Source organism: Solanum stenotomum, chromosome 11 (assembly GCF_019186545.1).
Source record: "Solanum stenotomum isolate F172 chromosome 11, ASM1918654v1, whole genome shotgun sequence".
NCBI lineage: Eukaryota > Viridiplantae > Streptophyta > Magnoliopsida > Solanales > Solanaceae > Solanum > Solanum stenotomum.
In genome coordinates, this window is record NC_064292.1 from 6,901,054 (window position 1) to 6,917,111 (window position 16,058).

Here is a 16,058-nt window from a genome sequence, read left to right on the forward strand (position 1 = left end):
TACAAGTTGATTTACCTGTTCCTATACATAGTGATAGTAAATCAGCTATACAGATAGCAGCTAATTCAGTGTTTCATGAACGAACCAAGCACATAGACACTGATTGTCACTTCATCAGGGAAAAGGTTTAACAAGAATTGGTTCAACCAACATACCTGAATACAACAGAGCAACCTGCAGACCTACTTACAAAAGGACTTACTTGTGTACAACATACATATCTACTTGCCAAGCAAGGAATGAAAATTGTTTTTCATATATCTAGCTTGAGGGAGAATGTTGAGCAATTAATAAAGTGTACAACTGTCAATTGATGATTAGCTCATAATTAAGCTAGTTAGAAGGTTGTTAGACAGTTAGTGAGCTGATTATCTTGTATATATAGGAGTTAGTTCATAGAGATTAGTAGTATCTTTCATATAGCAATGTATTCATTCAGTTACTGTTTTTAGTTCAAGTTAATGAAATTCTTCTTCTTCTTCATTGTTATCTAAGTTTTGTTTGTTCAATTACTGAACTTCACACCGCCTTTGCCTCCAGCACCTGTCGATCTCCATCATTAGTTATGTCATCACCACTCTACACTGCCAACCACCTACATAGTCAGCCATCACCACTGAGTTATATCAGGATATATGTTTTACACAAACTTTTTTATTTCCATATATACTTCTACAGTTCTACTATAATTAATTAATTTTGTTTTCATATATACTTCTCGTACTATGATTAATTAATTTTGTTTCCATACATACTTCTCCTACTATAATTAATTAATGTATGTTTTTAGTTGACTAATTAATTCAAATGAAATACAAGACCCTAAATAGGAAGATATGAATATTATTGAGACTTGAGAATTAGGATTGAATGTGAGTAAATAGTCGAGTGTTTGTGTAGTTCCTTTGACTATCTTGTTTCTTTGACTTAGGCATTATCTATTATTTTCTTTGCTTTAAGTATCCTATTATTTATTATTGATAGGATTTTCTTCTCCATCGTTTTCAGCATACCTTATTTGTTATTGTATTTGCTTAAACACTTGTTTGTCGATACTTTCTTACTCAAGTGGAACGTGGATCGAAACAAATTTTATCACTACAAGATAGAGGGTAAGACTATTTACACATCATTCTCATTTCTTTTCAATGGCGGAGTCGGAATTTTTAATATGGGTGTTCAAAATCTATAGAAATAGACACGCGAAGTAGCCGAAGGAGATTCGACATCTACTATATATACATAAAATATTATTTAATCATATATAAATAATATAATTTTCCGTCGAAAAAAGTTCGACCCTTAATATTGGCTCCGCCCCTGATTCTCCCCGGATACTACTTATGGATTACACCAGGTATGTTGCATTTTAAAAAAAAAATGAGTCATGTTAAAGTCGTTGGATATTATAGGGTGAGGTGGCATCAATCTTCACCATAAAATATTTCTCTTCTTCTTTCATTTTCCCTCCTACAACCAAACCATTCACATGTTTTCTTCTTCAAATAACAACCACCAGCTTCATCCTCTTTTTCATACACAGTCACATACACCTATGTAAACACCATTATCGCCCCCACATTATCCATATGAATTGGGCAAATATCTAAAAGATTCTCGAGATCTCTCAATTTTATCGTGATCTCCGGCAGCTTTCTCTGCAATGGCGGCAAATGCTCCGTATTTACTTCAGTTACCGGTTCGATCGCCGGAGTTTCGAGTTTTGATTACAGGAGGATACGCGATTTTCCGGTCGCGGATGGAGTTTCCGTTCTCGCGTAAGAATCACGCGACTTCTCTGAGAGCTCGGAAGGTGAGAGTAGTTGAGTGTTTTGCGAAATCGCCTGAGCTGGAAGCGTTGGTGAAGGACGGCGGCGATGATTATAATGATGACGGCGATGAGGTTCGGGGAGATGATGATAAGGTTGTAACTCATGGAGACTCTGTTAGTTCGCAGAGGAGTGCTTCTGCCTCCGGTGGCGATTCATTGCCCCTTGGAATCCGTGAACCTGTTTATGAGGTGCTTTAACTTTATTAATCCTTTAATCAGTTTACACAATTTTCGTTGTGAATTATTTTCTAGTCTAAATTTTGCTTATAGCTTGAAACTTAGTATAATATACAAAAATTGAGTTGATTGACTGATTAGTTGTACTGCAGAGCCAGATTCAGAGTTTGAAGTTCATGAATTCCAACAATAACTTCAAGTTAATATACAAGAATAACTAGTTCACGTTCAAATATTTGTAGATATTTAGTCAACATTAAAACATATATACATGATTTGAGCAAAAGCTACTGGAAAACTTATACTCGTCAAATCTACTTGATGCATCATTTTTAGTTTAGATAAGTTATTCTGGTGGCCACAATAATGTTAAATCTGCACTGTGAGAAATGGTGAAGCATAAACATATGGAATTGTAACTAGTTCCTTTGGAGGAGTTCGCGATATGATTATGTAGGTAAAACAAGGGAAATCAGGAATGATGGATTTCCTTAAAGGAAAATGTTTTGAAATCTTTCAGCTTCTTAAATAGGCATTGATATTTGCTTATGGTTGTGATGTATTATATTTAATCTGCAATATAAAATGAATCTTATAGGACTAATATAGAAAATCAATAGGCAGAAGAGACTTCTGGTCAACTTTGGGTGTCTTTACAGTAGTTAAAACTATGTCAGTGAAAGATGAAAGGAGAGAAGTAGAATGCAACTTATCACATTGCGATTTAATATTCTTAATGAAGAAAAAAATTAGGTTTCCAGACTGTCAAAAGTCGATCAAAGTATTGAATTTAAAGATATTGATGAAGCTACATCTGTTATTGCACAGAGAGACTCCTCCCTCTTAATTTCAACTTCCTGATTACGTTAGATAGCACACCAGAAAGATCCGGACATTGTTTTCTCCTTGTAATTACAAGTATTTTATACTCTCTTCATAACAAGAAAAAAACATTATTAAATTCTGGGAGAACTTCTTGATGGTTAGCTCACAATTAATATGTGATGCATCTCTTCACAATAGACGATCATAAATGTTGAGCTGGTCAATTACTTTGATGGTTAATTTATCTCACAATTAATATGTGATGCATCTCTTCACAATAGATGATCATAAATGTTGAGCTGGTCAATCACTTTGATGGTTAATTTGTATCAACATTTGGAAAATTCCCATCCTCCCTCAAAGTGAATTAAGATGGAGAAGTTATTGATAATACTTCAGTTTTTTTCTTAAGGTAGTGGAGGTGAAGACGTGTGGGACGGTAGCAAAAAGGAAAATAAACAGAAGGCACTTGCTGAAGTCCAGTGGTGAGTCTTTTCTCTTCTTTTATCTCAAAATGTGTTCCCTCTATTACCTATAAAGTTGAGATTATATGATGTAACTGACCATGAACTCACAAAAAAGTTCTGTACTTGAGAGTAACTCCATCTATCAATAATTGTGTGAAAACATTCATCTCTAATGTTTACTGATGCCAATTACCCGGTGCATTTTGTGTTCTCTAAAAAATTATCTGATAAAAGTCTCTAGTTAGTTTTCATCCTACTATTATCGCAAAGAATTAATACTCAAAAGCATTTACTTCTATGTTTAACCTCGATCATACTAGGAATCCTTCTAAATTTAATTTTTGAAGTTACTATAACCCAGTTGACTGATCTGAAATGCCTATATTAAAGGACTTCTTCTCATGTCACTTACTGGTTTCCCTAATATGCTGAAAACAGGTTTACGTCCTCGAGATATCAGGAGTGTTGATCCGTCATTGTGGTTGACAAATTCAATGCCTGCTTTATTGGTATTTCAATTGCTATCAACTATGAATTTTTCCATAAAAATATCACTTTTATTTACTTGCTATGACTTATATTGAGATAACCTTCTAAACATGGTTGAAGCAACGATCTTAAATCAACCATCTATTTTCAGTATAAGAACTCTGCTACATGCAACTTATGAATGTTATTTTAGACTAAATCTTGGTATTTCCTAATTCATAAAACAAGCTCATTAACTACCCCCATGCTTTGTTTGTAATTTCTCTTGGTGAAATTTGGCATACACTACATGGCAAGAATGTCACTTAATGAACTCATATTTAGGCAAATTGATGGCTGTTGGCTCATGCAGGCAAGGCTCATCTTTGGAAGGCACTGATAGAAAAGAAATTCTTTTTCTTTTTGCTGATTCATCCTTGTTCATTTTGCTACTGAAGAACATCTCTTCCTTATCCTTGTCTTTTTTTCTCTTTTATTGACTTCTTTACAAATCTAAAAACAACATAGTTGGAAGTTTTTATTGCTTATTACCATGACTGCTGAGGTAGAAATAACTGTTTGTTACTCAGATTTCATAGAGATACTGTTGAAGATTAGCCAAGTTGTGCAGTTCTACCTTAGCTTTTAATTTAAGATATTCTCTATCATGATTTGTGATTAAAAGTTTTAGATCAACTGCTTGCTCAACTTAAGCATTTGACTCCTCCAGTAGCTGTTTTTGATGGACTTCATTTACAAATCTTCTTTCAGGTCCGTGAGCATGCAATTCTATTGAATCTAGGTTCTTTACGGGCCATAGTAATGCAAGAACGAGTCCTTATATTTAATTATAATCGGTAATATTTCATACTAGATATTCTAATCATTTTTGGTCAGATCTAGCAGTGAACTTAACACTATAAATGGTCTGCTTATAGTCTAGGAGGAAAGGCTTTCATCGATTCATTGTTACCACGGCTAAATCCTACAAGCACAAATGGAGGGCCATCTATGCCATTTGTATTGGAGGTTAGTCAGTTCAATCAGCAGCTTTACATATAGAAAAGAATTGTAAATTATCCCCGCAATTTGATCTGTAGTTTTGTTACTTTGCTTTGAAGGCCACTACTTCAGTTAAAATGCCAACACAATGATCCCTAGGAAATTGCAGACAAAAATTGTTAATATGCATCAATTTTGTAATGTTATCCATGTTAGGCCTGATCCATTAAATCAAATGGAAAAGTAGGTTTATGTTCTTCACTTGCTGATGTAGAATGAACTTGATGTGATTCTTGATATCAAATTTGAATGACTTAAAGCATGATGGCTTTAATTTGGTTATTGGGCATGTCAAGAGGCTCATCATTTTAGACTTAGTGCTAGTGTAGGCTTACTAATATAGGTATCTAAAATGAACGCCTATTCATGTTATGTAACTGATTAGAAACAAGAATCACAACACAGAAGGAAATTCTGAATGGAGCTGGAGGGTCAACAGTAATTTATGGTTGAAGTTTGTAAAAGGACTTCTTTTCTGAAAATTTCAGGTGGTTGAAGCAGCACTGCATTCACGGATACAAAGATTGGAACATAGGCTGTGGGATTTAGAACCACGTGTGAGTATGGAACATAGTGAGTACATAAGTAATGTTTGTTTTTCTTCTTCTTTATATGAATTGTTCCCTTTCCCGCCTATTCCTTCTTCCACTGATTGACTATTTGTTCGAACCTAAGTGCGTTCTCCCAGTAAACAATGTTATCTTGGTGAAAGGGGATGAACATGCAAGGAATTTTATCACTTCCCTTCAAATTTTCTATCCATTACTTTTGTTCTAACTAAAGTATTTTTAAAAAAAACATTTTAGAGGATAGTCCCGAACTTGTTATATGCGAAACAGCTCTAATTCTCTCTCAATGTAACATGTTGGCCTACTTGCTAGAGTGGTCCCTTAGAATTAAGTATCTCTCTTTCCACCTTACTTGGTATGGTTACTTTTAATTTAGAAATACACTGCCTCGCTTGGTGCAGGTCCAAGCACTACTTGAGGTTTTGCCTAACCGATTAACTGCAGACATATTGGAGGAACTTCGTATCAGTAAACAGAAACTGGTACAATTACCATTCAGTTGTACCTTATAATACTAATTTTGGTACATTCTATTACGACTTCCCTTCTCTTGCTTGTGACAGGTGGAATTGGGTTCCAGGGCAGGGGCTCTTAAGCAAATGCTACTTGATATTCTAGAGGATACTCATGAAATACGTCACATCTGTATAATCGGGAGAAATTGTGTACTTAAGAAAGAAAACGATGAGATAGAGTGCTCCGTGCCCCTAGATAAGGAGATTGCTGAAGGTGTGCTTATAATATTCCCATACTCACTCTTGCATATGGCATACAACAGATACCAGATCAGTTATGCTTCTTACCCTTGCTTATTTGTCTTTCTATTTGGCAGAAGAAGAAGAAGAAATTGAAATGCTTTTGGAAAATTATCTTCAGAGGTTGTCTATTGGTGCTATTTCAACCCTGTTAGTGTAGATAGTGTACCTCATTAATTTCTGCAATAACATAATCAAGCGACATGCACTGGTTGGATGTCTTATTCTTTGCTATAGTTTCCATCAGTCGTGAGGGTGTAGGTCTTTTAGGTCAACGTCTCTCCCTGTGATTTTAGGTCTATATGTCACATTTTCACACCCTACAAACTGGTGTATTTGAAGGTCTATGTAGGACATGGACAAATCATCCTTGGCAACCTCCCAATTTATCCTCCGTGTTTACTACTTGTACTTTTCATCGAATGTAAAGGGCAGCCCGGTGCACTACGCTCCCACTCCTTGCAGGGTCCGGGTAAGGCCGGACCCTTAAAGGTCTATTGTATGCAGTCTTACATTACATTTCTAGAAGAGGCTGTTTCCACAGCTCAAACTCATGGAAACAACTTAATGACTCTCCTTCACTTCTCCTCGAAGGTGATCACTTATAATCTTGTACCCATCCTGACATCCTCTTCTATATAACCTCATCTTGTTGATATGTTGGGCTTTACTGACTTGCCACTCAACTCCATATAACTTTGTTAGTCTCATATTGTTTTATAGAACTCACTTTTACTTTGGTAGGCATCTTATAATTGCATATGCCAATATCGTGGCACCTTCAGTTTGATCATTCTAGTTTAATCATGTGTTACAGCTTTACCTATTATGCTTTTGTCCTGCACACTGAACCTAGGTATCTTGATTGTTTGCATTTAGGCACTACAATCCCGTTAGTTCCACTTCAACTCATTTTTCCTATGGGAGCTAAACCTAAAGTTCATATCTTTTGCCTTACTTCTAATTATTCTAAAACCCTTGCTCTCTTGAGTGCATAACTAACTTTTTAACCACTGCACTAATATTTTCTTCCCTATCATAATATTATAAATGTTAGAATAGTAATAGGTATATACAATCCTGACCCTTCGGGGTGGCCCAGTGGTTTGGGCTTGGGACTTCCATGTTGGAGGTCTCAAGTTCGAAACCCCTTGCCAGCGAAAGCAAGGGGTTTGCCTTCTGGGTCGAGCTCGTCGCACCGGGCTTGCCTAGTGCGGGTTACCTCTCCTATGTAGTTTGCGAGCTATTGTATAGGAGCAGGGGTTTTCCCCTGTGCGCACCCAAAAAGGTAGCGGCAGCGGGTTTCCTTTGTCATCAAAAATAAAAAATAAAATAAATAGGTATATACTCCTACTTAGAATAGTAATAGGAATAGTATACAGTGTCCTACTTAGAAAAGGAATGTATTGTAGTGTCCTAGTTGGAAAATGTGTCTATTATAGTGTCTATAAATAGGGCCTATCTGTAATAATGTAGAAACAACAATTCAATAATATTCTTTTTCTATATTTTTCACAATAAATATGTCAAAATCAACTTACTTAAACTCCATAAACTAGGACAGACCAAAAGATAAATATCTACAAATGTAAAAAAGAAAAGGGAAACTGAAGTTGGAAAATAAGATAAGTTGGTCCTTATTGGACACAAAGTAGTCAACTCTGTGACTTGGTTGATTATGCAAGTGTATAACTGAGTAGGAGTTATGATTATATTCTTATAATAGAATACACCACCAACATATCCAGTATAGTCTCACAATTCACAAATAGGGTTTGAGGAGGGTAGAGTGTACGCAAACCTTACCCCTATCTTGGGAGGTAGAGAGATTGTTTCCTATAGACCCTCGCCTCAAGGAAAAGCATATCAAAGAAGATCAAAAACAGAAATAACGAAAGTGAAGAAATCATAGGAAAGCACTGAAAAAAGAACAGTAACTACAACAAAATAGTATGATAACCGCAGTACAAGAGACGACAGTGAATAGTGATAGATAGAATCTGGAGAGAAATTCCTGCATAAGATATCCTTGAAGTGCATTGAAGGTAATCTTTAAGCAATCCACTTTTTTCTTATACATACCATTCACACTTCCTATATTTTGAATTTTATATTCATGGCAAATTATATGACAGTTAGAGCATAGTGGTTCAAACAATCAAAAATTTAAAAGTAAATAATCAAATTTTTGGTCCATTATAAAGCAATTTTCTATGATCATACAGAAAATCTTGAGCCATCCTTTCCTGATTTATCTGTACCAAATAAGTCTGGTAAGTTACTGAAACAGGTTTCCATTTGTTCATCCAACTGCAGATGTGAATCTTGCCATGGTCAAGCTGAAAGGCTCCTTGATTCTGCAAAAGAAATGGAAGACTCAATTGCTGTAAACTTGAGGTTTGTACATGTCTTATTACTTTTCTTCTTAGCTCTTTATCCTTGTGTTGGTGAACTGGGTGATGTAAAGTTGAAAAGCGATAACAGTGCATATGTAGGGAAAATTGGTCAAAGTTGCTCTCGTTCATTTGAAGAACTCTTCTATTTAATTTCATCCCCTGAACTTCCTGAAACAGTTCTCATGCTTTTAGAAACATATTGGAAGACACGTTATAAGCTGGTTTCATTCTGCAGATAAATTTAGTGTCAGACAGAAGTATTGATGGGGACTGCTAACAGATTCTGCTAGTGTTCTTGATCAGTGAGCCATTTGTTCAGTTGTGAGAATGAGAAATCAACCAAATGAAATAATAGAGCATTAAAAACTTCTATAAATGACTTCACAAATGAGAAATTGTACTGAAATTTCAATGGTGAACGTGTACTTTGTCTTGATAAGAAGAGTAACTGTGTGAGAAACTGATAATCCCACAAAAGAATGAAAAAATATTTAAAGAACAGAGTAAGAGATAAGTAGATGAAAGCATGTAACCGTAAACTCCATGCTGTACGTTTGATAACCTTTTTCTCTAAGTTTTGGTGTGATAAGTTGTGTTGTCCCTTGAATAAACAATATTTAGACACGCTTCTACTGTAGAAAAGCATGGTTCTTTAGCTAAAACTTCTAAGATTTCTGTACATAAATTCATACAAAAAATCAATGAAATATCTACTTAGGTTGTCGCTGGTGATTGACAGATCAGTTAAAAGCTTGCAACTGAAACAAGATTATCAGATTTTTCAATTGGTGAATGTGCGCTTGATTTGGTCATGTTTTGGCTTCTGTGGAATACTGATTCTTAGTTATGAAAACATTTAAGTGAGCAGACTTGATTTTAATGTAAATTTTTTGCTTGTCCTTTTCAGTTCTCGAAGGCTTGAGGTAAGCAGATTCGAGTTGATTCTACAGGTTGGAACATTTTGTGTTGCTGTTGGTGCTCTGGTTGCAGGTATTTATCCAACTAATATAAACAGAAAAACAAGTTAAACATATCCAGTATTTTCTTCTTTGATATCTCCTCATGAGAATCAGTTGTTTCCCCTTAGTTTTGTCTGCTAAGACGTTTTTTGTGATACAAATGTATATCCAACTTAGATATACATAGTGCTAGTAGAATTCACGGGGCTTAAGTGGTACATATGTATTACTTTTATGAGAACTACTTCTGTCCACCACTCACCTATGAATTATGATTACTAATTCAGCTTGTGTTTAGATGCAATGGATATAGCCCTACTATTGAGTTGGCTTAGAGTTCACTTTTTTCGACTGATAGGATCTGTAAATATATGGCTCTCTAACACTTCTTAGATTCAGTCTGCATGGAGGTGGAGGGTTATTTTTAGATCATACATGTGCCTTGATGTCTTACTTTAATGCGTAATTATATGTAGTTATACAATTTAATGGTATTGTTTTCAGATTCTTTTTTCTGAAATCTAGGAATGTACCTTAAGGTATGTTCCGTAGGAAGGAAAATGTTTTTGGATGTCCAAATATTTTGACCGAGTGAACATGAGAAAATTGGAAAAATATTTTCCTCCGTACCGAACACACCCCAAATGCACAGTTTTTGGTCCCAGATAAGATATAGTTGGACTTTATCATGCACTAGAACAGTTCGGTGTTCATAAATGAGCTACTTCTGTAGCAAATGAAGTTGCTAGGTTTTCAACTTCGTAGTCCAAGTCTCACAGATCAGTCATTGTTTTGACCTAAGGTTTGTTTGGTGGCTTAAAAAAAATTATAAGCCTACGAGGTTGTCAGTTATTGCTATCTGAGTAATCAGGTCTCATCCCTTTCAAGTTTTTCTACTCCTGCTTAGGGGTCGTTTGGTTGGAAACAAGTTATCCTAGATAAGTTATCCTGGGGTTAGCTATTCTGGGATAACTTATCCCACCATGTATATGGGATAACTTATCCCATCACTATGATATAAATAGTGGGATAAGTTATCCCAAACATGGCAACCAAACAAGATAAAAAAAATTTATCCCATCACTATTTCTTGAGGTTAAATACCACTCATGGTTTGTACTTTTTCTGAGGTTACTATTTTCCTTAGGTTAAATACCACTCATGGTTTGTACTATTTCTGAGGTTACTATTTTCCTTAGGTTAAATACCACTCATGGTTTGTACTTTTCCTGAGGCAAAATCTATAACCTTAGTTTCACACCTACAAATCGGTGCATCTGTAGGTTGATGTAGGACATGATCAGACCTTCTCTCATTTTATCCTAAATGCGTGCTCGTATAATATTTATTACTTTTGTGGTTATAACGTTATCAATACCTGGTCATGTTTAGTTTTTAAAATATTTCATGCATACTCTCTTATGTGGATTTGTATTAAATGCTTCCAAATAAAGCCTAATTAATGATGTAGAAATTCTAAACTCTCATAAAACTTTTGGCACCACTTGATGCATGCATCTTTCGGCAAATATGGTCATTTTTAATCTGATTTTGTATGACCACACATCCAACATTCATCTTATTTCTTAGCGTCTCATCTTGACAATCTAGAACCTTATTTAGTACAAATCTTTGGAGAGCCTGAAAGTAGAGAATGGGTTGCAATTGAATTATAAAATACAAAAGATGGTGTTCTTCTTCTATAGTGCTGCAAATAGTTCATCTGCATAAAAGGATAATATTCAAATATGCAAATTGATACGCATGTATACTAATACGACATGTTATAACACACCTACTTTGGCTTTTGTACAGGTATATTTGGCATGAACTTAAGATCCTATCTAGAGGAACATGTGGTATGTTTCTTAGATCTCGAGAGCTCGTTATCTATATCTCCTCATTTTGGGAAAATATTTCCAGAATTTTGTCTTCTCATCATATATTTGTCTAATTAAATGCAGTTTGCATTCTGGCTTACAACAGCAGGAATAATTGTCGGGGCTGTTCTGGCCTTTTATCTCATGTACTGGTATCTCAGAACGAGGAAAATACTGTAAGCAACTGCTGATTCCGCAATCAGGTATAGTGCCTCCTCTCAAGTAATTAGTAATCCCACAGTCCTAATTTATGTGACGTTATTTGACTTCGCACAAGTTTAAGAGAAAAAGGAAAAACCTTTGAAATTTGTGGTCTAAAACAAAAATTCATTGACCATTTGTGTGGATATAAATTAAGGAAATTCTAAAGTAAGGTATTTCTAGTTATAGAATTGTGACATTTTTTTAGAACGAACTAAGAAGGAAAGTATGTCATATAAATTGAGACAAAGAAGTAGTACTGGCTCTGCTCCTTGCAGTGCACATGAAATAATGATGTTCTTGGACTCGCAAGTACTTGTAGGTGGAAATATGGATAAAGGGTGATGAACTAAAATTGGCTAGAACTCTGGATATTCTAGTAGAATTAGGAATGTGGGATAAAACAGTGATTGATAAGTAGGTCTGCCATTGGGCATTACTTACATGTCAAAAGACTTCCATCTATATCACCAGTTGAGCAAACCTAGTTAAACACGTCGGCAGCCAGAGGCAAACCCATGATTTGAAATTTATGTGTTCATATAGTCACCTTGAGTTTAATATACAATAATAATTGAATTCACAGTCAAATATTTATGTAGTTGATTTACATATATCTGAGCAAAAGTTGTTGGATTCAACTGAACCCATATGTCGTACTCTAGATTCACCTCAGCTGGTAGCTTAACCTCCCTGAGTTTGGAATTGTTTGTTTTATGTGCAGGTGATTTAAATCTTGACCAAGATTCAGCTTTCAACTGCAGTAGGTGCCCAAAACAATGCTGGATACTAGCATATGTCTGGGTACGTAGGATCATTGTGCATCAATATGATGCTTCGCAGACACTGCCAATATAATGGCGAAAACAACAAAATTAGGTATGGAATATGTCCCCAGTCTCAAGATCTGTAGGATTTGAGAGAGAAGGTGACAGTCAAATCTTCCTCAAGTTATATACCATGGGTGCCAATTAGGAGTAGCCATCACTCTCTTTTACCAGCTTGATGTGTAGTGTAGTATTATCTCCCACTATAAGTTACCAAGATATTAAGACGTAGAAGGTATTGAGTCCATAAAAGCTTTTCTTGAGCTGAGAATCTATAAGAAATAGAATCTCTACCTTAGTTCAAGGTTATGTAAACCACTCTTTTCTTTTCTCACTCGTGAGATTTCACTGTGTATGTTGTTGTTGATTGTACTTTTGTAAACACAGTATATGCTTGTGGTGAGTAAGTTGAACAGGAGTACCCTTTGAGAAGAGTTTCCATAATTATTTGAACTATCACATCTTCTTTCTTAGCCAAGTGTGAACAATAACCAACTTATGTATTGATATTTGATATTATAACCCCTTTGGATTTTATCTTTATGTTATATACGTGGTCTGTAATTCTCGTCTTGTTCTCCCGAAATACGATCATGCAGGGCACTAACAATTTATATAACAGAAATATGCGGCAATGGAATGTAACAGGAAATTTCAATCAGCAAGAAGAATTCTTGCTACTGCACAACCAGTTAGCCGAACAACTCATAAGTAACGAGATAATTCTGCTGGTAGTTACCGCACTTGTTTTTGAATTGTAACAGCCCTGCTTTCACCTGAAAAAAGACCATCAGCTGGATCAACCAGAGAATCTGCCCACTAACATCGTATGTGCACAAATCAACAGAAACACACGGCCAACTTTCTACAATACAAGCAATGAAAGATACAAAACATCGTCAATAAGGCAAAAAGAAAGGACAGGATATCCAACTTCCACAAAGAATACTGTGATACTCACTGATACAGGTTGTACTCAAAATCTTATAATGCTTCAACAACGATACAACAGTGATTATCTCGAAAGAATGAAGAGGCAAACGAAAAAGGTATACAGGGAACCAGAAGTACCCCATGGTCCAACTTGTCATAAGCGTCAAATAATGGTTAGATCAAGATGGGGAAAAAAGACCACAACCTGAATCAATCAACTCTGTTTTGCTGGGTTTACGGATTGAGAAACTTTGACTGGCTTTGCGGTTCCATCAATCACAATGTTGCCTACTCCAGCTTCCATTGCCTCCCTCTCATCTTTCTCCCTCTTCCCCTCTGAGCCACCTTTTTCAGTTGCTTGGAAAGTAGAATTAGTTTTAGAAGGAGAAAGATCCCGAGGGCGTCCAGTGATCCACGGATGACTGAGACATTGAGCTGCAGTAGGTCTTTTCTCAGGCACAAAATCAAGTATTGGAACAAGGAAGTCAGCCAGGTCATGAGCATCTTGTTCACTGAACTCATACTTTTCCTTAAGCACTTTATTCATAGGCCAGAACCGCAATCGTCTGATATGTCTCAAGTCTCCACTTCGGTTGAAGAGCTCTCGCGAATAACGCCCACCTAAGGCAATCTGCATATAAACTTAAGATCACTTCTGCTTTTTTGAATGACAAGATTCGCTCTCCTACTCTTCTTTTCCTTTTTTTCATTCAACAAGAAAGATATTAACCAGAAATCAAAAATCACCTTGCGTGGCATCATTCCAAGAAGCTCCATCATAAGGGCCAAGTGATCCTGTGCAGAAAGGGGAACAAAGAAAATATCATTGAACTGAACCAGCAATTGACGGCATTAAACTACAAAATTATTTAAAATATCTCAATGAACAAAAACTACCAAAAACTAAAAATGAACTGGTCTTGTACCAACTTACATGTAATCATGTGAATGTCAGTTACAAGACTCAATGCATGAGAGTGACATGTAAATGTTGGCATTAATCTAAAACAGATGAAAGAATATTGTGATTCACTAAGAAAGTGACTGCTTCACCATCCACAAAACTCAACTAAATAATCAATTAAAAGATCCTAGAAGACTAATAGCTTAGCTGGTACTTCCAAGCTCCAACAATCTATTCAGGCATGCCTCAGAAATATGATAGTCAATAATATACAATAATGACATCTAGGAAGCATAATATTCATAGGAGAGTACTAAAGTAACCAATTGAAACTACGAATGCATTCCGAATTTCTCCATTTTAGGTTTCATGTTCCCAAATTCTTACTGTACAACAAGCTAATAATTTAGTCTAGAAAGATCCTTCTACACCATCTACTGCAACAATATTTGTTGGAGTGAAAAGGACAATTAGCAAGGTGGGTGCATAAGAGAAGGTAAAGGTTATTCTGTTAGTTATTATTTAAAGTTGAGGACATTTACAACATTTTGGTTAAAGAGAAATGTAAGTAAAGATGGAGGAGCATGAATTTCCTGTGAGAAATAGAGGAGAAGAATATTATTGAGTTGTTGTTTACATTATTACATTGAGACCCTATTTATAGACCCTAGAATACAATCATTTACCAAGTAGGATATACTATTCCTTTTCCTATTCTAAATAGGATTGTATGAACCTATTCCTATTCTAATAGGGCTGTGTAATCCTATTCCTATTCTAATAGGGCTGTGTAATCCTATTCCTATTCTAATAGGATTGTATAAACCTATTCATGTTCTAACACTCCCCCTCAAGCTAGGGCATACAATTCATGTACCTAGCTTGTTACATATGTAATCAATACGAGGACCAATGAGTGGCTTGGTGAAATATCTGCAAGTTGATCAGTCGACTTCACAAAATTGACAGTCAATCTCAATGTGTTTGTCTTCTCATTAAATATTGGATTTGATGCATAATGCCAGTCAATCTCAATGTGCTTAATCTTATCATAAAATACTGAATTGATGCATAATGCCGATAAACACAAAGTGATAAAATTACTAAAAATTAGTGTTGAAATTTCCAAACCGAACTTGCAAAGACTGTTTCAAACCATAGAGTGGCTCACATAATCGACATACAAGGCTACTAAACTCCCCCTGAGCAACAAAGATGAGTTGATATTAAAAGTCACCAAAAAACTGGCCGGAACATGCTCATATGCCGGAGTATTAGATTTGATGGCTAAAAGTGGTCACAATCTAAGAAATAAAATTATATGGGTAGGGTCGGAATGATGTCACGACTTAACTAGAAAATAGAAATTATATAGGATAGTTCGAATTGATGGAATCCCATTGAAAAAGAGAAATAATATGGGTAAGGTCGGACTGATGGCACGACCCTACTGAAAAAGAAAAATTATACGGGTGGGGTTGGAATGATGGCACAACCCTACGCAAATCAGATTTGAGGAGTCACTGGAAAGACGAATGGAACTATGCAAATCAAATCTGAGGAGTCACTGAAAAGACACATGATGCTATGCAATTCAGATATGAGAAAATAGTTCGGAAAAATCCACGGTACTACACAAATTAAATATGAAAAGTAGTTCGGATAGATGCACGATGCTACGCAAATCAGATATGCAAAAAAAGGTAGTCACCGAAAGGATGGCACGGTGTTATACAAATTATATATGAAAAAGTAGTCACCGAAATGATGGCACGGTGCTACACAAATTAAATATGAAAAAGTA

At 35.6% G+C, this 16,058-nt stretch overlaps 2 protein-coding genes across 7 annotated transcripts in view; one reads left to right on the plus strand and one right to left on the minus strand.

Moving 5' to 3' along the window:
• The first annotated feature begins 1,503 nt into the window (after positions 1-1,503).
• LOC125843604 (magnesium transporter MRS2-11, chloroplastic) lies at positions 1,504-12,854 on the plus strand. Of its 4 annotated transcripts, none has more exons than XR_007444051.1 (14): positions 1,505-2,020; positions 3,246-3,318; positions 3,739-3,809; positions 4,540-4,625; positions 4,707-4,797; positions 5,319-5,387; positions 5,801-5,881; positions 5,963-6,128; positions 6,232-6,277; positions 8,471-8,551; positions 9,458-9,540; positions 11,325-11,368; positions 11,496-11,592; positions 12,315-12,854. XR_007444051.1 is itself a non-coding variant. In XM_049522744.1 (14 exons), exons 1-13 carry the CDS (start codon positions 1,664-1,666, stop codon positions 11,567-11,569), a joined length of 1,344 nt encoding a protein of 447 aa, XP_049378701.1. In that variant the 5' UTR covers positions 1,507-1,663; the 3' UTR covers positions 11,570-11,592; positions 12,315-12,854. The 4 variants fall into 4 exon arrangements, 1 of the variants encoding a protein (XP_049378701.1); XM_049522744.1 differs by having other exon boundaries at positions 1,507-2,020; positions 11,474-11,592; XR_007444053.1 differs by lacking the exon at positions 12,315-12,854 and having other exon boundaries at positions 1,504-2,020; positions 6,232-6,288; positions 11,496-11,590.
• A 173-nt stretch (positions 12,855-13,027) lies between these two features.
• The window catches only part of LOC125843603 (protein kinase dsk1-like), an 11,835-nt gene continuing 8,804 nt past the window's right edge, over positions 13,028-16,058 (minus strand). Inside the window, exons 3-5 of one of the 3 annotated variants that reach the window (XM_049522742.1) lie at positions 14,098-14,145; positions 13,556-13,981; positions 13,028-13,193 (exon numbers count right to left, since the gene is read on the minus strand). In XM_049522742.1, coding sequence (XP_049378699.1) covers positions 13,565-13,981; positions 14,098-14,145 — 465 coding nt within the window. In that variant the 3' untranslated portion in view covers positions 13,028-13,193; positions 13,556-13,564. Of the gene's footprint in view, positions 13,194-13,267; positions 13,283-13,320; positions 13,982-14,097; positions 14,146-16,058 lie in introns of those variants that run through there. The other 2 variants (XM_049522743.1, XM_049522741.1) reach the window with 2 other exon arrangements.

Coding starts and splice junctions, on each gene's coding strand:
- LOC125843604 (XM_049522744.1), top strand. CDS start 1,664: ATGGCGGCAAATGCTCCGTATTTACTTCAGTTACCGGTTCGATCGCCG. Junction 4,626..4,706: donor CTTATATTTAATTATAATCG/GTAATATTTCAT, acceptor GTCTGCTTATAG/TCTAGGAGGAAAGGCTTTCA. Junction 11,369..11,473: donor CCTATCTAGAGGAACATGTG/GTATGTTTCTTA, acceptor AATTAAATGCAG/TTTGCATTCTGGCTTACAAC.